Consider the following 21,797-nt stretch of genomic DNA (forward strand, 5'->3'; position numbering starts at 1 on the left):
CTGTCGCATGAAAACCATCTTTTTCTTAAAAATGCCAAAAAAATATAAAATGATTGTCCTTCAACTAATGTTATTTTCCCAACAAACTTGTAAAAACATTAAGAGAATAATAAAATATGATTGTTTTTATGGTATAAACTGATTTTAAAGCCACTAAACAGCTGAGAAAACGGCTAAAACATGAATATGAAAGAGCTCATGCGACAGCAGTGCATATGTTGTATTTATTCCTGTGTGTAGAAAGTGTGTATATATTGATGAAGCCCATCAGTGGACCAAAAACATTCCAGGAATTAAAACACAGATTAGTTTTTTCCAATTTGAGGCGACACCATGACATTTTCATTTTATTTTTTTTATTTTTTTAATTCATCACCACTTTTCAGAAAATGTGAGAACAACAATAATAATAATGCTCTGCAAAAAAATGTCATGGTGTTCCTTTCAAATTAAAACGTCCTAGTTCAAATTGCTCACTATAAAACAACCAGAAATACAATTTTTTATCAATTTAATTTTGCATTTCTCATGCTGTCAATACCATTTGACTGCGACCACTCACTCACCCACTCGGTCATTCTAATCCCTTAAACAGTCTCAGTGCACCAGTGTACATAAATAACAACAACCTAATGTGCAGATGTTGTAAATAAAGGGCCTTGTTTTTGTATTGTCACATAGTCCAAGACGTTAAACCTGTGGAATGGAGAGGGAAAAATGGGGAAGGGTTTAAAAGAAATTACAGTAGAGGGTGATTTTTTTTCCCACTCATAAGGAAACCTTGATGACACAGTAGCTTCACACAGTTTGAATAGTTGTCTCCAGACTACAGGGGGCACTAGAGAATTCCACAGAGAATAATCTGGGACTTTCTGAGGAGCTCAGTTGTTTGAAATGTGTTTGGATATAATGTCGTCTTGGTTTGTTGTATAGAGCCGTGCATGTTCCTTTATATCTATATATGTATATGTGGATATATATATACATATATAGATATAAATATATATAAGTATGTTATCTTAGTGTAGCCAGTAGAATAGAATACAGCAAAATATTAAAAAACTGCATCAGCAACACGGTGTCTGTGGATTTTCCTGATTCAGTCTTTCCTCAGTCTTGACCTCCTTTGACCTTATTGATGTGACGACCCAGTCAGGATTTTAGCTGAAGTGTCCGAGTATGAGTTCTTTTCTCAGCTCCTCTGCGTGGCTGTCTCGCTCCTCAGGTCTCTGCTCTAGGCTCTCGTGCTGTTCGGGGGGGACGGTCCTCTCCATGGTCCAGGCGTCCAGTCCAGACTGTAGGGAGGCGTTGTGGAGGACACAGCAGGCCAGCAGGATGGACGAACTCCTCTCCGGAGAATACTTCACAAGGAGATAAGGGGAAACTATTTGTATGCTGTCCTTTTTTTGATATTGCTTATTGATCCGGTGCTTGGTGGTATTTTTATTGGTTCTTTTCAAGAGAAAGAATTAAAGAAAGTAAGTAAAGATATACATTTCTCATTCTCTGCTATTTTAAAGCAGTTATAACTATTTTTAGTATAAACAATTATGTTTTATACAACACCCTCATTGGTGGGACGATAAAAGAAAGGAAAATACAAACTGCATAGCTATTTACAACAACATAAAAAAGTGGATAAATGTCCATAAATTCAGTTTGGCCATTGATTTATTTGCACAGAGAGCTTATCTTTTAACTGACTAATAGTTACTATTAACGCATGGTTGCATGATTTCAGTGGGTTCCTGCTAGATCATGTTAGCTCTAATTTGATTACGTCTTACATTTTCATTTTGAAAACTGGAAGACGCAAATATTCTAAGGAGCTTTATACAGGATTTACAAAATATTTTAATCTACTAATTTATAATGAATAGATAAATTTGTGTTTAGACTTCTAGTGATTATTTATTCTTATGGGTTGAAGTGAAGTTTTTCAAGTGGAAAATAATCACTGTCAATCTAAAGGGTCATGGTAAGGGCAGAAATGAATGAATATATAATAATGTATAATTTGTAATCTAATGTATCCTTCACTTGTTTAATACAGAAATTGTTTTCCGATATTTTCATTTTTATGCGATTTCCATCAATCATAATACCTAACAATAGTCATTAGTTCAACAATTCCAGAATAAATCTTGGCTTCTTCCAAAATTTGAAATGAAATCCTAATAAAAGGAGAGTACCTGTAAGTATCCTTTGGTGCTGTCTAAACATCTGAATCTGGTCTGGATGGCTCGGAAGGTCCTGTCCACTATCTCATGAGTGGCAGCGTGGGCCAGATTATACTGGAACTCTGCCGGGGTTTGTGGGCTGGTGACCGGCGTCATTAACCACTTCCTCAGGGGGTATCGACAGTCACCTGGGAAAACGGAAAATCCTTTAACTTAGTCAGTGGTTCTCAAAGTCTGGGTTGGGACCCACAGATGGGTCATGGGAGAATTTATTTGGGTCCCCAAACAAATTTGCTGAATTTTCCCAACAGTTTTATCAAGATTTGTATGATATGTGCATTAAATTAGAGAGGCACTGATACGATACCACTATTATTACAAATTATTACATGTCATTTAGCAGACGCTTTTATCCAAAGCGACTTACAAAAGTGCATTTAAACATTTGGGTACAAATAAGAGCTAGAAGTAAGTAAGAGCTTCAAGTAGATCAAACTATGAAGTGCTAGTCATAAGTGCGATGTTTGTTTGTTTTTTTTGTCGTCTTAGTTGAGGTAGAGTAATTTTGCATTCACAAAATTACTCTAATACCATTTTGTGTATCCTCAAGCGAGCTGAAATTAGCAGCAATAAGAGGAGGCGGAAAGTAGTATCTAAAGCACCAATACAACGCACAGCAAAGGATTTGCCACTAAATATGAACTATTATTTATTGGAATCAAATTATGTTTCTATACTTTTGCTTGCCTAAAAATGTGGTGTCCATTACAAATGAGACTACCTTGTAAGTTGCTGAACATATCTGGATTTAAATACCACAACATAAGCTGAAACACTGATCTCTTGTCTTACTATATTCATCTTTTGATGTCAAACCCAAATGTTTTACAGCAAAAATAAAGGAATTGTTCGGACTGTGAATGTTTTAACAGTTGGCAATGGTAGCTAACGTTGTATTTTGTTCACAGTCAAAGTGACAGTGTTAAATACTGTTTTCAAACAGAAAAAGGTGGTATCTGTGCATCCCTACATAAAATGAAGCCCTAATTAATTTGCCAAGCATATCTTGGAATTTCTTCATTTAATACTTAAAAATACAGGTTGTTTCTCTAGGCTCATTAAAAGTTTTCTTTTGAGATGTTTGTGCTGTAAATACACTCTAAAATAAAATATCAACTGTATTACTTGCTTAAAATTGAGTTATTACCTTTCATTTCAGATAATACCTGGTTTATTTCTTTTGATTTTTAATATTAAATGAACGATACTTTTGTGTGTTAGAAACAATGAAATATGGTCAAATTCCACTGTAATACAAATAATTAGGCTTGAAATGAAGGAAACTTTTGAAAAAATTGTTGTCGATTCCATGTATTTTCATATCGAGTGTATTCCACAAATGTATTCAACATAATAAATATGATGATTATCAATGCAACAGCCTTTAAAACCAGAAAAGGTCATAACAGATATCTTATTACGATATGACAATATCCAAAATCTAAGAACATATCTTGTCTCGTGTCAAGATATAGGTGGAACATCAATATGCCCAGTCCTATTAAATGTTACAGACATTAACTACTTTGTGCATTTTCTCATGATTGATATTGTTTGCAATCCCTAAAAGTATAGAAAGTGAGGGGAAACACTGGTTTACTGCTGTGTTGGTATTGTTGTGTTGTGTCCTCTCACCCAGCAACCAGCCTTTGTCGTTGTTCTGCAACTGTTTGTAGATGGCAGATCTTTCCAGCACTTCAGTGTCCTTGAGTCCACCGGGCCAGTGGGTCTCTGCACTGAGTAACAATCCCCGAGCATCACACACAAGCTGGCAGCCCACAGAGTGAAACCCCCTCCTGTTCACATATGACGTGTCTTCACTATTTGGAGCTTTGATGGCGACCTGAAGAGGAGCAGACGTGGAGGAGAGGCAGGGGTCAGCACAGAGCACACACACGTTCCAATTCAACTAAAAAGAAAGTGATTACAGTGTCATATAATAAACCTGAACACAGTCCAGCACGCCTTCAACTTCTGGAAATCCTGCAACTCTCTGAAACTCCTGGTAGGACAGCTCTCTGCTGGATGGATCCCTGTGAGGTAAACATGATTATAATTGGAGGGTTACTATCTTTATAAATAAATAGATGTTGTTTGATTACTGTTCACCAATAGATAGAGAGTGTTAAATTTAGCAGCATGTGAAGTTGTATGTTGCAACTGAACCTAAGTAGCCTTTAGTTGGTGGTCTGAAAAGTCTGTCTCCATGGAGAGTGACCTGGTAACTGAAGTGAATATAAAAGGCTCATCCTGGGGTTATGGAAAACAACGATTCATTCATTGTCCACAATTTCTGACAAATGAAAAAGTGATTTCACCTACATTTTAACACACTGGCCCTGTAACAGTTATCACTCTAAAGAAATGAATATATTTTCCTTTAATAATTACCAGTATAGTATCATATTCATATCATGTTAAACTTATTCGTTGCAAAGGAACAAGAAGAGGAATTTGGTGGATTTTTCCAAAGTAGTGCCATTTGGGTAGCTCCAATATACAGAAACTACATGAAGCTTTGGCCAAAATAGGGCTGCAACTAATAATTGTTTTCATATTTGATTAATCCGTTCGATTAACGGAATATTAGTTTGGAATACTTTTTTTTTGCTAAATATATTTGAACCCTGCATTCTCTTGCTTAATATTCATGACATGTGCTATTTGGTTGTTGTTAGTGGTATTGTAAACCACTTGGCATCCACAATGTTGCATAAATGACTCATAATTTAATCATTCATTTCCTTGGGTTCATACCTTTTAAATGTGATGAACTGAGGAGCCTGCTTCACCAGGGCTTTGGTCACATTTGACACACATCTTGATATCGAGGCCTGGCTGATCCCTATAGTATCTCCCATATACGTCTGGTATGAGCCTGAAGTGTAAAAACCCAAAGCAGCCAACACCTGGACCTCAGAACTGATGGCTCTGGACCGCAGGGTCCGTCGAGAGAGATCCTAATAAGAGACATAGGAGTAGTAGACATGTGAAACATATGAGACATGAGTTCATTTTCACGGGTGATTATATTGGACAAAGGATGTTGGTGATGGAGCTCCAAGCCAGGAGGAAAAGAGGAAGACTACAGACAAGGTTCATGAATGTTTTGGAGGACATGGGGACAGTTTGTGTAACAGTAGAGGACACAAGGGAGGGGACAAGGTGAGGCAGATGCTCCGCTGTGGCGACCCCTAAAGGGAGAAGCTGCAAGAAGAAGATGATTCAAAAGCGAGTATGAGGACACACTCACGTCTCTCAGTAATTCCACCAGATAGTGAATAAACTCTCTGGGGAAGCCAAACTGTGTGAGGAGGACATTGTCTGACACAGAACCCAGGTCAAAGCGGTCCAGCGTCTTTTGACCTCGACCATGTAGAAGTAGGTCACAATCCAAGATGGCTATAGAGATTGCCATGCTGTGGGTAATAAAATATTTACATCAGTGCATTAATTCGATTTTTCAGGTTTGTTGTTGCATAAATCTCTGTGCCATGTTTTAAAGAAATCATATTTGATAATTATCATTTAAAACCAGGGCTAGACAATATCAGCAAAAACATAACATGATATCTGAAAAAGTTTTAAATCAGTTGATATTGCAATGAATGTCACATGACTAAAGACTGAGTTTCACTCCTTAGTGAAACCAGTTAATTGTGTTTTTCAAACTTCTTTAGGGTCAGAAAATAAACACTTGTTAAAAGTAGTTGTCAAGTAATGAATTGATAAAATATGTACATATATAATGTGTAAACATGATATAAATACATACTGAACCTTTGTTATATTGATATTGAGGCAAATTATATCACAATGTTTTGTTGAATTATTGCAAAATACAATTTAAAACATTATGTTCAATACTTCTTCAAAAAATTCAACCACAACATCATAAGCAGTCGCTGGATTTATGCTTGGACGGAATAGTATATAGTGTATATTTATATCTGGATACATCAGGATGTTTACAGCCTATCCTTGTAAACATAATCTGTTGGGTGCAGTAACGTGGGAGGCTTCGATTTCCCTGCATGCATTCTGTCATACAGTCTACTGTTATACACGTTCATACAGACCTGCTTATGAACTGTGGTAGATTAATAGGACCACAAAGACTGCACTGAGGCTTATCAGTGAGAAGCTAACACATGCTAGCTAGCTACTTGTGTCTGAGCCAATTCAGCTGTGCTACAGCAATCTGCGCTTGTAGACAAAAAAACTCTTCAAACCAATGTATCCATATTGCTACAAGTTGTTCAAAAAATACGACAAATTTGAATACAATTTAAGAAAATGTGCTTACTTTACCTGAGTTATGCTGCATTTGTCAACCAAAACAAAGCCCATGGACACGTAACCGTTAACCCACATTTGCCGATTCGACACAGCGTGACGTCATGTTTATTGCAAAGTTCTGTTTTCTTTACTTATATTGAAATATCAGTAAGTATCTGTTTCATGTTAGTATCGTCCAAATTTCATGTATATACATACATATTTATATATTATATTTATATATATTTATCTGCCTGTGTGTGTGCGTGTGTGTGCGCAAAAAGAAAAAATCTGCGAAAGTGCTGAACAGAAAGCCTCGCTATCCAAACACGTCGACATGGAGGAGATAAACAGACATGTAAACATCTGACATGGATGAATAAATGTCTGTAGAACGCGGCTTTGAACGTCACACTTGTTAACTTGTTTTTTTATTGTTGTTTTTTGCTGACGCTGCATTTCTAAGGCAAAAGCTGATGTAAGTTGTGTTTTCATCTTGAATTTGAAGTGCGTCGTATTCAGCTAGCTAGCTAACGTTAGCCATTTGGCTGTGCGTCAGTGCCTTGTCTTTATAGATGACGAATTAGTCCTGAATACGTTGCACTGTTTTCGCTTTTCTAATTCAGTAGGCAGCGTAGTGTAAAGTGTGCAGTGGTTGTCATAGCCCTGTGGTTTAACATTAGCTCCTTGTCATAATGTCAATGTAGAGGCCTCGTTTCGTAGCTTGTGACAGAAGCTGTAAAATTAAACAGCTACAAACAACATGCGCCATGTAACTTCTAAAGACGGTTGGTTTGCAGCATCATGTTGCATCAGTCTGTATGTACTGTATACTGTACTTTATGTGTTCTGTTCTGAATATGGATGTTTTGTCATGCTGCATTACAGGGTCGTGTCAAAATGGACAGTGACCTAAGTCCCCAGGATAAAAAGGACTTGGACAAGTTCATTAAGTTCTTTGCTTTGAAGGTAAAAAAAAGCTGCTGCCAACAAACGTCTAAATAGTCATGGATGAAGCCATTGCTGTAACTCTGTTTTGCCAAAGCACAGTTCAAAGTATATCATGTGGACTCATGTACTTTTTAAAAAACAATTTCTACTTATCACTACTTATCAGTAGCACAGTAAGTAAACATGTCCTGTAAACCTGTGGTTCTCAAAGACACATAGATGAGTTGCAGAAGACTTGCAGAATGTCTCCCAACCCTTTTTGTTAAGATATGTGTGTTTATGCATTAAAAGACATAACATTAAGTTTGAATTAATTTACCAAACGTGTTAATGCAAATGCTCTGGTTGCAGTTTATATTGTGGTTTGGTCACAATTGTTTTAAAAGTGGGTCACTGTATAAAAAGTTTGAATAACACTGCTGTAAACAACCGTCTTATATCAGGTTGTGTGTGTCTTAGACTGTTCAGGTAATCGTCCAAGCCCGGCTTGGAGAGAAAATCTGCACTCGCTCTTCCTCATCACCTACAGGCTCTGACTGGGTAAACATATTCTGTAAAAAAATGTATCTGTACCTTATTTGGTCTGCAACAGAGTTAGTGAATGTCTATTTAATTCTTTTTGTTATGTCCTTCAGTTTAATTTGGCCATCAAAGACATACCTGAGGTTACTCTTGAAGCCAAGAAAGCACTGGGTGGACAACTCCCAGGCATCGGTCGCTCCATGTGTGTTGAGATCTCCCTGAAGACATCAGAGGTAAAACCTCCCATCGTATATAAAATCCCTTTATAAACATCATAAAACTCCTCAAATTCTTTCACATAATCTTAATGAAAATAACCATGCAGTAGTTCTATGACTCTGCATGTTGAAAACATGTACATGACACCTATAAATAACACCAGTATTATATGAATTACTGTCATAAGACTACTTGTCTTCTCTTAATGATGATACAGTTATTTTCAGTCACGTATTTATGTTCCTTGATAAAACTTTGTCCTTCTCTGTCCCATTCAGGGGGATTCAATGGAATTAGAGACATGGTGTCTGGAAATGAATGAAAAGTGAGTGAGCGTTTTCATTCATTTATTTATTTAAATTTTTTTTTGGGCCAAAGTGACCAGGAATGGTTAATGAAAATGAGTAGAGTTGGAAGAAATGTGTTTTTAGTCGGCGGCGGAAGATGTGGAGGCTTTTCACTGTCTGGATGTCGATGGGGAGCTTGTTCCACCATTTGGGAGCTGGGACAGTGAACAGTCTTGAGTTCTGCGAATGCCTCTGCGATCCTCTCAGTGAGGGGGCAGCAAGCCGGTTTGCCGATGCAGAGCGGAGTGGGCGGGCTGGGGTGTAGGTTTTGATCATGTCCTGGATGTAGGTTGGACCGGATCCGTTTGTAGCATGGAATGCAAGCACTAGAGTCTTGGAGCGGATGCGAGCAGCTACATGAAGCCAGTGAAGGGAGCGGAGAAGCGGTGTAGTGTGGGAGAATTTTGGTTAGTTGAAGACCAGTCGAGCTGCTGCATTCTGGATGAGTTGCAGAGGTCGTATGGCACACGCAGGGAGACCAGCCAGGAGGGAGTTGCAGTAGTCCAAGCGTGAGATGACAAGAACCTGGACCAGAACCTGTGCCGCCTTCTGGGTTAGAAGAGGCCGTATCCTTCTGATGTTGCGCAACATGTATCTGCAAGATTGAGCTGTTGCAGCAATGTTGGCAGTGAGGGAGAGATGGTCATCAAGTGTCACACCCAGGTTCCTTGCGGTATGAGAAGGAGCTACCACAGAGTTGTCGAAGGTGATGGTTAGATCTGTGGTGGGAGAACCCTTTCCTGGGAGAAAAAGAAACTCAGTCTTGTCGAGATTGAGTTTCAGGTGATGGTCAGACATCCTCTGAGAGATGTCGGTCAGACAAGCGGAGATCCGTTCTGCTACATGTGTGTTGGAGCTGGGAAAAGAGAGAATGATTTGGGTGTCATCTGCGTAGCTGTGATAGGAAAAACCATGAGAGAGAATAACAGAACCTAGAGAGTTGGTGTATAGAGAGAAGATGAGAGGGCCCAAGACAGAACCCTGAGGGACTCCAGTAGCTAGAGGACAGGGTTCCGACACAGATCCTCTCCAGGTTACTCTGTATGTAAGGTTTTGAAGGGAGGAATTAAGGATCTGCTGGTTAACTGTGTCAAACGCTGCAGAAAGGTCCAAGAGGATGAGCACAGAGGAGAGAGAGGCAGCCCTGGCAGTGTGGAGTTGCTCAGTGACTGCAAGAAGTGCAGTTTTGGTCAAGTGACCTGCTTTACTGAATAGGATCAAGAAGATTGTTCCGCTGAAGGTAGGAAGAGAGTTGATTAAAGATAGCATGCTCCACAGTTTTGGAGAGAAAAGGAAGAAGAGAGACAGGTCTGTAGTTATTAACTTCAGACGGGTCAAGGGTGGGATTTTTAAGGAAGGGGGTCACTCTGGCCTCTTTAACAGAGTCCGGAAAGCAACCAGATGATAGAGATGAATTAATGAGGTGGGTGAGGAAAGGAAGAAGATCAGAAGCAATTGACTGAAGAAGGTGAGAAGGGATAGGGTCAAGGGGGCAGGAGGTGGGGCGGGCAGAGGTTATTAGGGAAAGAACTTGATCCTGAGATAGAGGGGTGAAAGAGGATAGAGAAGGAGCTGAATTTGTGGTTGGTAGAGTGGTGAGATCAGGAGGTGGGGTTGAGAAAGAAGAGCGAATGTCATCTACTTTTTTTGTTAATTAGTTGACAAAGTGAATTGGTAGAAGGGAGGAAGGAGGGGGGGTGGGGGGGTCAAGGAGGTTAGAGAAGATCGAGAAAAGTTTTTTGGGGTTAGAGAAAGAGGATTGAATTTTAGTCTGATAGAAAGATTGTTTGGCTGCAGAGATAGAGGCAGTGAAGGTGGAGAGAAGAGAATGATAGGAAAGCAGGTCGTCAGGGTGTTTTGATTTCCTCCATTTCCTTTCTGCTGCCCGTATCGTGGCTCTCTCAGCACGCACTGAGTCAGACAACCACGGGGCTGGGGAGGACTTACGAACCCGCCGTGAAGTAAGAGGACAGAGAGAGTCAAGAGAGGAGGACAGAGTAGAGAGGAAGGTGTCTGTGGCAGAGTTGGGATGCATGAGGGAGAAGGAGTCAGCTGAAGGAAGTGCTGATAGAACAGATGAGGACAGAGAGGAGGGAGAGTGAGAGCGAATGTTACGACGGACAAGTGCAATATCTGATGAGATATGTGGGAGATGGGAGAATGTAGGATATGAAGAAATGATCAGAGACATGAAGTGGAGTTACCTTGAGGTCGGAGGTGGAGCAGTTTCTGGTGAAGATGAGGTCAAGGTGGTTGCCAGCTTTGTGAGTTGGTGGAGAAGGAGCAAGTGAGAGAGAAAGAGCAAAGTAGAAGAAGTAGATCAGATGACTTCTCTGACTGGATGTTGAAGTCACCAAGAAGAACAAGTGGTGGGCCATTTTCTGGGATGTTTGAGAGGAGGACATCTAGTTCCTCCAAGAAGTGTCCCAATGGGCCTGGTGGACGGTAGATGACAACAATGATTAGTTTTACTGGGTGAGTTACAGTTACAGCATGAAATTCAAACGACTGCTAAGAGAAGTGTGGCAGTGGGTAAAGCGTGAATGTCCAATTGGGGTTGATGAGCAGACCTGTCCCGCCACCTCTTCCAGTGGATCTGGGTGTGTGGGAGAAGGAGTGGGCGGAGGAGAGAGCCACAGGGGTGGCTGTGTGGGAGGGTGTTATCCAAGTCTCAGTAGAGCAAGGAAGTCCAGGCATTGCTCAGTAGCAAAGCCAGAGATGAACTCAGTCTTGAAGGTAGCTGACTGGCAGTTCCACAGGCCCCCTGCAACAAGGCATTGGATGTGTGTGGAGCGGGTGGGATAGATAAGTGAGGACAGGTTACGGTGATGCTGTGAGTGAATGTGAGGTTTGTAATATCTATGAGAAGAAACATGAACAAGAATGGGAAAAGTGCACATATGTGAAAGGTAGAAAACAATTGCAGTCAGGTACTTAGCCTCCTTGTTAGCCTCCTTGTTAGACTCCGGTTTAGACTCCTGAGTCTTTGTCTTCCTGAGTCTGCCGCTTCAAAGTGAAAAAAACTTTTAAGGGCCTTGAAAACTGGGCAACCGTTTTTTTAACGTAATGAATCGGGATGAGCCAATGAGATATTGAGCCAAGTCCTGGATTTAGTCTGTTTCTGCCCTGTTTGGTGGATGATCCAAACCACAGTAATGGATGAGAATAGACATTGCGTATAAAAGGTGATCAGCAGCTCCTGTGGCAGGGTGAGATTCCTGAGCTTGCACAGAAAGTACATCCTCTACTAGGGCTTTTTGGTGATGGTGTCTTTGTTGGATGACCACTTCAGGTCCAGGTCCTTCAGGATTGTGGATCCCAGTATGTCTCCACCACAGGCACAGAATTGTCCAGTGCGTAATGGGGGGCAGTGTAGGGGGATATCTCCTTAAGTCCACTGTCATCGCCACAGTCTTGTCTTGACCACACCAAACAATTAGCTGTTCAACCTCCCCTCTGTAGGGAGACATCACCGTCTCTGAATGTCCTTTGAGGTGCAGTCGTTTGTGTAGGGAGAAGATTTTCCCCAACCTTACCTGCTGTGTCCTGACACTTAATCTTGAAAAGTTAAAAATTTCAATATTTTGACATTTGAATGGTCGGTCTCTGTGAAAGTATGAATGAGTAGAATAGAGTTAAAAGATGCATGAAAATGTGGACGTTTTGAAAATGAATCCGATATTTGAATTGAGTGTTTGAATGGTTTGATGAGTCATCGTGTTGTCTGTTTCTGCTGCAGGTGCGATAAGGATATCAAGGTGTCATACACTGTCTACAACCGTCTGTCTGTCCTTCTCAAGTCTCTGCTGGCCATCACCAGAGTGACACCAGCCTATAAGCTGTCCAGAAAGCAGGGACACAACTATGTTATATTATACAGGTCTGTGGCAGTAGCATGTTAATCTGACTAAAGAGTTTCAATAACTTCCAGTCTTTTATTTTATCTACAGCAAGTTTCTGCTTCTGCGTTGTTGTTGCTGGTGAATGAATATTCAGTCAAATCCTCTAAACCTACCATTTTGTCTTGTTTCTGTCTCTGCTGACAAGGATCTACTTTGGGGAAGTGCAGCTCAGTGGATTAGGAGAAGGTAACTACAAATCCAGCGTACTTACCTATTCTTCAAATACATTTGATTATGTTTTTTGCCTCCTACTACTATTAGTACCACTGCAGGCTGTACACTCAGGTGTAATGCTGCCCTCCACAGGTCAAAGTTATTTGAATTGATCAATGTTCTGATGCAACATAATGATATTATACATTGATGGAAGTAAGTCATACATTTAAAGGAGCAGTATGTAAATCATGAATTGATAAATTAAGTGAAATGACCATGATGTGTCTGTTGCCGGACATTTAGGAAACATGTTAAACTATGATAGCGGAGTCTTCATTTGGAGACTGACAACATGTAACTGTAGTTGTATATTTTTTTAAGTATAGCCCCTTTTAACTTCTCAGCCATGCATCAGAATAAAGTGCAGAGTGGTTTGAATACTTTTATGGAAGACACTACTGTTAACACACTGTTCACATACTATTAATATTCTATTTAGGCAATATTAATTTACTGTTTTCAAACTGCAATTATGTTTACATACTCAAAACAAAACAATTTTAAATTACACTCTTTATACATATACAACTAATGACCTTTTTAATGCGTGGTTTTCCTGTTGATGTCATAATATATTGAAACATTAGACAAAAACAGCTTAATAAGAATAAATGAAGTGGTTGCAGCCACAATGAAGAAAACTTCATAACATTATGTAAATACATGTTTACTGATGCTTTCTGTTTTTTTGTTCAGGTTTTCAGACAGTGCGTGTCGGCGTCGTCAGCACCCCTGTCGGCACACTCACACTCTCATGTGCCTACCGCACCAACCTGGCATTCATGTCTAACAGGTAAATATCACTCTGTATCTAACCCAACATCATATTCTCGCAAAGGAAGTTGAAACATTTCAAAAAGATAACTGAGTTAATGGGAGAGTGGTTTATAGAATGAATGTGTCTATTGTCCTCTGCAGGCAGTTTGATCGATCGGCTCCTATCATGGGAATCATCGTGGATCACTTTGTGGATCCTCCGTGCAGCAACCAGCGTCCTGCAAACATGGGGCATCCCTGTAACTACAGGTAAGTCAAGGAAGCAGTTTCTTAATTTGAAATGAAAATCCTGATCTTGAAAGTGCTTGTCAATGCGCAGTTTGAACTGGAAACATAGTTTGTTCTGCACACACGCAAAGTGTGACTACTTCCTATTACAGCAAATGTATTAGGACAGGTGCGGAACAGCTACTACAACTAAAAATAACAAAATCATGTATTTTACTTTCTAGAGTTAACAATTACAGTGAAAGATATAACAAAAGTGTATTTTGTTATAAGCATTGTTGTAAGCATTGTTTATTGTCAAACATTATGGCAAAAGGTTTATACAGGAAGTACTAAAAAGTTTGGTCTGCTGGTTCATGTAAGGAGCCTCCGCTTCCCTGTTGTTTGTAGCATAAAACATTTACTGTTTCTTCTTTTGAAATGAAAGCTAACATAAAAATGTATATTTTATTTTCTAAGTATAACTACTTAAACATAAAGATAACATAAAAACGTGTATCTTATTTTCTAACAATAACTACTAAAACTAAAGATTTCCTATTTGGAAATGAGCTACAACTGGGAAGCACTGCTAGGATTTGTGGAGGGCAGCCTGACGAAAAATTACAAGAAGAAGAAGAAGAGGAGGAAGAAGATGAACGTACCTGCCCCCAGCTTGAATTTCCAGTCTTACTAGGAAATGAAAAAAACGTCATCATTTGAATTTTTCTTCTTGTTTTTTGTCCAGAGCTCCAGATGAGGAGGACGGAAGCCCATTTGCAGGAGTTCAGGATTCACAGGAGGTCTGCACCACCTCATTCTCCACCTCCCCTCCCTCTCAGGTAGGACAAACTCTTGTCACTTATCACTTTTTTTCTTCATTTTCACACCTGTTTTTTCATTTCATTTTCTCTCTCTTCTTTCTTTGTCTCCCCTAATGTCCCTTTACTGTGCGTGTCTGCTCTGTCTCAGTGTGTGTGCACACTGAGTCCGTCTCCCTCTAAACTGTCTAAGCCCCTCCCCCTGGACAGTCTGCAGCTTCCATTGGCTCCTGGACTTGTCACTCACACTGTGAGTCTGCTCTGGCCTCTGTGAGAGTGTAACGCTCTGAAACGCCACTAAACAATTTGTTTTTTGTTGTGTGTTGCCTGTTGTTGTGTCATAGAGACTTTTCGTTTGTGTTTGCTTAATCACTAACTCAGGCTACAACCACTGATCAGAATCTATCTTAGCCTTATCCACACGGAAACAGAACTTTGCATATACAAACAGAACTTTGCATATACAAAGGTTGTTTTTTCATTCTTAAAATGTTTTTCAAAATATGACATCTTTTCATGAAAGGCCTGTATATGGCACTGTAACACTGCTACAGAAATAAAAATGTGGAGAAGAAAACCCCGAAAATGCGCATAAAGAATGCACACTGTGTACAAGCCTTTTTTTAAAAAAACAATATAGCTTTATTGAACGTTAGTTCCGTGTGGATAAAAAGCAGATACGGTTTGGATAAAAAGTACGGGTGTCACAATCTCGATGGTAAATCGAATATTGATCGAAACAATGTCACGTCTCAGCCATTTTTGAAGGAGACACTTTCACACCTAATATTTTCAAGGCTCAATATCACCAGGTAGAGTTGATGGCAGGTTTATCCAGAGCATTTAAATTGTGAAATAAATTGTCTTAAATAAAAAGCACTGTAATGTGGATGTAGCCATTTTAGCTGTAGTTTGCTGTGATTGCCGCCATTTCATTGTGATTTCCATTTCATTTCTTATCATCTCCATCTCTAGTGTGACAGTAGAAACCCACACTAATCTTCAATCTTAAGAACATCTGATGTTTTCACTTCAGCCTGAGTCACTGCATTTGACTAAACCTTTATTTTTATATAAAAAATTTACTGATCACTATTTCCTCTTGTTCCTTTTTCTCTTAGCTTTATTCATCCAGATTATACTACCAGCCTTCTGCTGAGCTCTGTCACCCTGCTGCTAATCCAAACCAGGTGATGCTGAAGTCGCTCAACAATCACTTCACTTCCAGATACATAGTTGAGATTGTTAAATCCATCAATTCTATATTTTCATTAGGTATTCTTCAATACAACATTTTATTGTCCAGTGTTGGTAACTGTGTGATGCAGTTTCTTTTTCACAAATTAGCTCTTAATAATACTTTTAGTGCCGATACATTTACAACCTAGCTAATACAGTTCCAGCTTTGTGGCAGCTCTCACTCTCATCCTGATCACATAATGTTGGATGCATACATCTGTTTACAGCATGTCAGTGTTTATGTTAAAGGTTTTACACATCAAATCTAATTCAGCTTTTTCTGTTTCAACTCCAGTTATTTATTTTTGCCAGTTCAGTCTGAAACTAGCCCTAATTTTTACATGACTGATTTGTCATGAAGTACACTGTTTGACAATTTTCTCTTCAGGCATTGCATGCTGGGAAAGAGGGTGGGGTTGCATTGGCTCCCGTCCAGCCACATGGAGTAGATGCCCATCTGACAGTGGAACACACCCCCAATACACCTGGCAGCAGGTAAATCTCTCCTCACATCTGACTAAATGTGTATGTGTGTGTGTGTGTGTGTGTGTGTGTATATATACATACATACATACATACACACACACACAGTGGGTACGGAAAGTATTCAGACCCCTTTACATTTTTCACTCTTTGTTTCATTCATTTTTTAATACATTTTTGCAAATTTTTAAAAAAAGAAAGTGAAATATCACATGGTCATAAGTATTCAGACCCTTTGCTCAGTATTGTGTAGAAGCACCCTTTTGAGCTAATACAGCCATGAGTCTTCTTGGGAATGATGCAACAAGTTTTTCACACATGGATTTGGGGATCCTCTGCCATTCTTCCTTACAGATCCTCTCCAGTTCTGCCAGTTGAATGGTGAATGTTGGTGGACAGACATTTTCAGGTCTCTCCAGAGGTGCTCAATTGGTTTAGGTCAAGGCTCTGGTCGGGTCAGTCAAGAATGGTCACAGAGTTGTTCCAAAGCCACTCCTTCGTTATTTTAGCTGTGTGCTTAGGGTCATTGTCTTGTTGGAAGGTGAACCTTCGGGCCAGTCTGAGGTCCTGAGCACTTTGGAAGAGGTTTTCTTCCAGGATATCTCTGTACTTGGCCACATTCATCTTTCCTTCAATTGCAACTAGTCGTCCTGTCCCTGCAGCTGAAAAACACCCCCATAGCATGATGCTGCCACCACCATATTTCACTGTTGGGATAGTATTGGGCAGGTGATGAGCAGTGCCTGGTTTTCTCCACACATACCACTTAGAATTAACACCAAAAAGTTCAATCTTGGTCTCATCAGATCAGAGAATCTTATTTCTCATAGTCCTTGGCAAACTCTATGCAGGCTTTCATGTCTTACACTGAGGAGAGGCTTCCGTCGGGCCACTCTGCCATAAAGCCCCGACTGGTGGAGGGCTGCAGTGATAGTTGATTTTGTGGTACTTTCTCCCATCTCCCTACTGCATCTCTGGAGCTCATCCACAGTGATCTTTGGGTTCTTCTTTACCTCTCTCACCAAGGCTCTTCTCCCACGATTGCTCAGTTTAGCTGGACGGCCAGGTCTAGGAAGAGTTCTGGTCGTCCCAAACGTCTTCCATTTAAGGATTATGGAGCCCACTGTGCTCTTAGGAACCTTGAGTGCTGCAGAAATTATTTTGTAACCTTGGCCTGATCTGTGCCTGGCCACAATTCTGTCTCTGAGCTCCTTGGGCAGTTCCTTCGACCTCATGATTCTCATTTGCTCTGACATGCACTGTGAGCTGTAAGGTCTTATATAGACAGGTGTGTGCCTTTCCTAATCAAGTCCAATCAGTTTAATTAAACACAGCTGGACTCCAATGAAGGAGCAGAACCATCTCAAGGACAATCAGAAGAAATGGACAGCATGTGAGTTAAATATGAGTGTCGCAGCAAAGGGTCTGAATACTTATGACCATGTGATATTTCAGTTTTTCTTTTTTAATAAATTTGCAAAAATGTCTACATTTCCGGGGGTTTTTTCTGTCAAGATGTGGTGCTGAGTGTACATTAATGAGAAATAAAATGAACTTTTTTGATTTTAGCAAATGGCTGCAATGAAACAAAGAGTGACAAATGGGGGTCTGAATACTTTCCGTACCCACTGTATATATGTACATATAAATATATATATATATATATATACACATACATACACACACATATATGATAGAAGTATGCAGTGTTTATGTGGCAGCAGCCATTTTGGAATCCCATGTCAGGATTGGCGAAGTTGCTCGGAAATTTCCGGGTTCTGACTACAAATGGAATACACCATCTGTAACCCTGTCTCCTCTCTCTTCACAGTGGTGATGATGTTGGTCTGTCACAGAGTGGAGAAGGAAAGAGGGACGGAGGGAGGAGGAGCGATTCTCCCTCTGACCCAGTGGAGTCGCTCAATGAGTTCACAAGGAAAGTGGGAGCCTTTGTCAATAAACCCAGTTCAGAGGTAAACCAAATGTAGTTCTGTTTATTTCCTGTTTGTCTCAATGTACGTCCTCTCATGTATGCATCAATGGAGAGGACATTGAATTTGGTTGTGTGTGTGTGTGTGTGTGTGTGTGTGTGTAGATAACAGCAGCCAGTCTGGACCTGCCATTTGCTGCGTTTGCTCCTCGAGGCTTGGAGTCAGAGGAGGATGACCTAATGGTAGCAGTACACATTCTTACTTCAGTGCTTTCATAACAACAGTATATTTTAGTCTTTAAAGTGCGTATAGAATGAAAAAAATAAAATCTCTTCTGAGTATTAGTTTTTATCAAGTATTGCGCTAATAAGGAGTAAAAGTTCTACTCCAATCACTGGATAATATGTGGTGTATCTATTAGTTAGTGTTAGTATTCCCATTAGCTCAACCTGCATTCTTTTTTTATATTTCACTAGCTTTCATGTACTGGAGTTCAGAATCTTCATATATATGAATTATAATACCATGAATAGCATTTTTGCTTGACATGCCTGTCCCTACGTCTGACTAATGCGGAGGATAAAGCAGTAGAAAACACACAGGTTCATATTCATGCTGTAGTGGTGAACAAAGTAGCTGAACATCATTGTTTGTACAGAATATTAACATTAACGCTCCTGTATCAAACGTGTAGAGAAGCAACATTTTCATCATTCTTACTTTAAGCATCCATGTAAGACACCTTTTCTGGACAAGTACATCTCAGCTAGCTATTAAACCAAAGGTAGTAGTGTAGGAGCTGTTGCACTTAACTCATGATTGTATAATCATTTTTGACACACCTAAAAAGCCCGATCAGAAACTGTTTTCCAGCATACAGTACATAATGTATAAAGAGAGAGAATTTCTCCTTTTTTTTTTGTGCTGAGACACGTTTTCGTTCTTGTGTGTTTTCAGGTGCAGCCTCCAGCCTCCCCTCCCTGTCCATCCCCGCTGCAGGCCAGCCTTCACTCTCAAGGCTCAGAAGGATCGGGGCAACAGGACGATTTTGTCATGGTGGACTTTGTACGTTATAGTAAATATTTTCACTATATGTGGAAAAAAAATTGCAACATAAACTTTTTGCTTTCACTAATTTTGACAAGAATAGTCAGGTGAGTAAAACATATGTTTTTAGACATTTTGTGTCTGTTTCTGTTCCTTTTTTTAGAAACCTGCCTTTTCTAAAGACGACTTGCTGCCAATGGATCTGGGCACCTTCTACAGAGAGTTTCAGAACCCCCCACAACTGGCAAGCCTCTCACTACACATCAGCTCCCAGTCCATGGCCGACGACCTGGTAAGTTAGTTTTCCCAAATATTTTTATGTTTTTAAAATGACTGAATTCAGTTATTTGATTTGTTTTTTATTTTACCAGCAAAAAGTGTTCAAACAATGCAGCAGAACATCATTTTATCATGTGCAAATATAGAACTTGAAACTTAACATTTTACTTCAGATTCTGTACGTAACATAAAGTGCTTTTAAGCTCATTATCGTGTTCATGAAGTCAAATCAAATAATAATAATAATAGGTGAGTTTGTTGGAGGCTGTCGATACTGTACTGTCAAATGAAGCTGGGCTCAACATCCCAACCTCTCTGTCAAATGATGGCAAATTCTGCACGATTTCCACTGTGATCAACACTAAATCCCGCTCTCTAAGGCTAATGAAAAAATGCCACGAAGTGGGCTGAGAGAGGAAGAGTGTACAGCAGTGTAGTGGGCGTGGTCTGGTAGTGAAGTCTGACACCAAGTTTTCCACCGCAGTGGGGATTTTCCACTGCGAATGAGCTTCAATAGGTGGAGAGAGGCAATGAAGCAACAGTGTTCATAAAAAAAAAAAAGGGGGTCTGGGATGACGAGCTTCATGCTTGTTTGATGGAAAAGTAATGCTGGGTTCCATTTACATCGGAACTCGGATGTCAGAATACCAACACTCAACATGGGATTTTGAACAACAACATAAAAATTCAACAGTATTGTGTGAAACACATAGGACAAAAGTGTTATTATTGGTAAAAAATAGCAGTGCTTGTATGGAGGCAGCCATCTCTCTAAGTTTGTGTTGGACATTGGCCCCTGAGCTCGGCCATTCTGTGTTCCAACTACAAATGGAACTCACCATAAGACGCCAGTGACAAAATTTGAATGCAGTAGCAGGTGTTTGACCAGAGATACGGTGATTTTTAAATATTTTTTATTACTCACTCATCTTCTGCCGCTTTATCCTCCACATGATTAACATGTATAATTGAGAATTTGTAATTTTTTGCACACACTAATTAATGACATTGACCTCTGCATTTGACCCATCTTTTTATACACCAGTAGTAACACACACGCAAGCCAGGAGCAGTGTGCAGCACAGGGCTGGGAGGGTTTTGACCCGTCAACCCTCCGATTACAATTCCTTTTTTCTCTTGGCCATGGACTGCCCCCAATACTTAACACTAAATTGTGAAGATTTGCACGTGGATCATCAACAAAGACGTCTTTTTTACGTGTTGTTAATCAAATGTTTTCAATCTGCAGGACTCCCTGCCGGAGAAACTGGCCCTCTACGAGAAAAACATCGATGAGTTTGACGCGTTTGTGGACATGCTCCATTAAGAGAAGGTGGACAGGAGAGGAGACTCTGTAGTTTTGTGAGAGTCACACACACTAGATGACGTTTTAATGTGAAGCTCATCATTTGGCATTTTTTTTCCCCCCCTCCTCATTTGCTCACCTTGCTGTACACACCGCCCTTGTCACTGTATATACTGTACCATGTCCTCCCTCAGTCTGATAGTGCTCATTCAAACTGCTGTTATCAGGAAGTCACATGATAATGTGTTTTTTTTTCCCAATTGAGAAAGCCATGTGAATAAAGAGCAGACAGTTTTGCACTGTGCTTTACTATAATCTCCGTCCCTGCTGATGATTTCATATACATCAGTCTGTGATTACATTCAAGATGAAAAAAAATTCAATCATCGTGTATCGTACGAAAAGTACGATAAGATGAGCCTCATTTAAAACCCAGCTGGACTGGGAATTCAAACTGTAGGGTAGGGCTGCACCTAATGATTTTCATAATTGATTCATTGTTTGGTCCATAAAATGTTATTTGGCGTTTCCCAAAACTGTGTTCTCAAATGTCTTAAAGAAAAATGTTTTATTTTTTCTATATTGAGCAAAGTAAAACATTCATTTTAATTAAAAAGAAACACTAATGTGGAGAAAACATACTCCATTTTGAGTGAATTTGATCCCCTCAATTATCAGATTATAATGTTGCTTGAAAAATTGGCTCAAATCTTAATGGAGGATGGCTTGCTCTCATTTCAGCTTCCTACTAAACTATGACAGTCTACACAAGTGTGTACATTATATACAGTAGGGATTTGTTATAGAACAGTCTGCACAAAACACCAGGTCTGTCGATTGGTTCGAAAGCTTTAATTTAATCATTTGCCATTGGTCCAGGTGTCCTGCCTAATAAAGCATGGTTATTCTGATGAAACTGGCATCAGATCTTTTATTTATTTGAAACAGCATTCATGTCGTCTGAACCCCATTCTGCTAGAAACGAATCATGTTGCGCTATACACAGCTCTGTGCAGAGGTTTCACAGCTGTT

General features: G+C 39.8%; 2 protein-coding genes across 5 annotated transcripts; one reads left to right on the top strand and one right to left on the bottom strand.

Annotated features, from left to right (window-relative positions):
• Window positions 1-494: 494 nt before the first annotated feature.
• On the bottom strand, window positions 495-6,614 carry harbi1 (harbinger transposase derived 1). Its single transcript, XM_044047831.1, has 7 exons — window positions 6,552-6,614; window positions 5,494-5,659; window positions 4,998-5,200; window positions 4,186-4,273; window positions 3,876-4,083; window positions 2,193-2,368; window positions 495-1,361 (listed from the first exon to the last, which is right to left on the bottom strand). Exons 2-7 carry the CDS (start codon window positions 5,656-5,658, stop codon window positions 1,161-1,163), a joined length of 1,041 nt encoding a protein of 346 aa, XP_043903766.1. The 5' UTR covers window position 5,659; window positions 6,552-6,614; the 3' UTR covers window positions 495-1,160.
• A 217-nt stretch (window positions 6,615-6,831) lies between these two features.
• Window positions 6,832-21,681, top strand: atg13 (ATG13 autophagy related 13 homolog (S. cerevisiae)). 4 transcript variants are annotated; one of them, XM_044052827.1, is made up of 18 exons: window positions 6,832-6,996; window positions 7,407-7,487; window positions 7,929-8,009; window positions 8,105-8,224; window positions 8,489-8,535; window positions 12,297-12,437; window positions 12,605-12,645; window positions 13,372-13,468; window positions 13,594-13,701; window positions 14,408-14,501; window positions 14,632-14,730; window positions 15,602-15,670; window positions 16,108-16,214; window positions 18,034-18,175; window positions 18,298-18,375; window positions 19,091-19,198; window positions 19,344-19,472; window positions 20,709-21,681. In XM_044052827.1, exons 2-18 carry the CDS (start codon window positions 7,419-7,421, stop codon window positions 20,784-20,786), a joined length of 1,608 nt encoding a protein of 535 aa, XP_043908762.1. In that variant the 5' UTR covers window positions 6,832-6,996; window positions 7,407-7,418; the 3' UTR covers window positions 20,787-21,681. The 4 variants fall into 4 exon arrangements, with proteins under 4 accessions (XP_043908762.1, XP_043908770.1, XP_043908779.1 ...); XM_044052835.1 differs by lacking the exon at window positions 15,602-15,670; XM_044052844.1 differs by lacking the exon at window positions 14,632-14,730.
• Window positions 21,682-21,797: the final 116 nt, after the last annotated feature.

Source organism: Solea senegalensis, linkage group LG2, assembly GCF_019176455.1.
Source record: "Solea senegalensis isolate Sse05_10M linkage group LG2, IFAPA_SoseM_1, whole genome shotgun sequence".
In the NCBI taxonomy this organism is placed as follows: domain Eukaryota; kingdom Metazoa; phylum Chordata; class Actinopteri; order Pleuronectiformes; family Soleidae; genus Solea; species Solea senegalensis.

What these genes read in the sequence shown, in the direction of transcription:
- harbi1 (XM_044047831.1), bottom strand. Translation starts at nt 5,658, where the DNA reads ATGGCAATCTCTATAGCCATCTTGGATTGTGACCTACTTCTACATGGT. An exon ending in GCGTGCTGGACTGTGTTCAG is followed by an intron (nt 4,084 to 4,185) that starts GTTTATTATATG and finishes GCTCCTCTTCAG; the next exon opens with GTCGCCATCAAAGCTCCAAA. An exon ending in GCACCAAAGGATACTTACAG is followed by an intron (nt 1,362 to 2,192) that starts GTACTCTCCTTT and finishes CTCCTTGTGAAG; the next exon opens with TATTCTCCGGAGAGGAGTTC.
- atg13 (XM_044052827.1), top strand. Translation starts at nt 7,419, where the DNA reads ATGGACAGTGACCTAAGTCCCCAGGATAAAAAGGACTTGGACAAGTTC. An exon ending in GGGCATCCCTGTAACTACAG is followed by an intron (nt 13,702 to 14,407) that starts GTAAGTCAAGGA and finishes TTTTTTGTCCAG; the next exon opens with AGCTCCAGATGAGGAGGACG. An exon ending in CTGCTGCTAATCCAAACCAG is followed by an intron (nt 15,671 to 16,107) that starts GTGATGCTGAAG and finishes TTTTCTCTTCAG; the next exon opens with GCATTGCATGCTGGGAAAGA.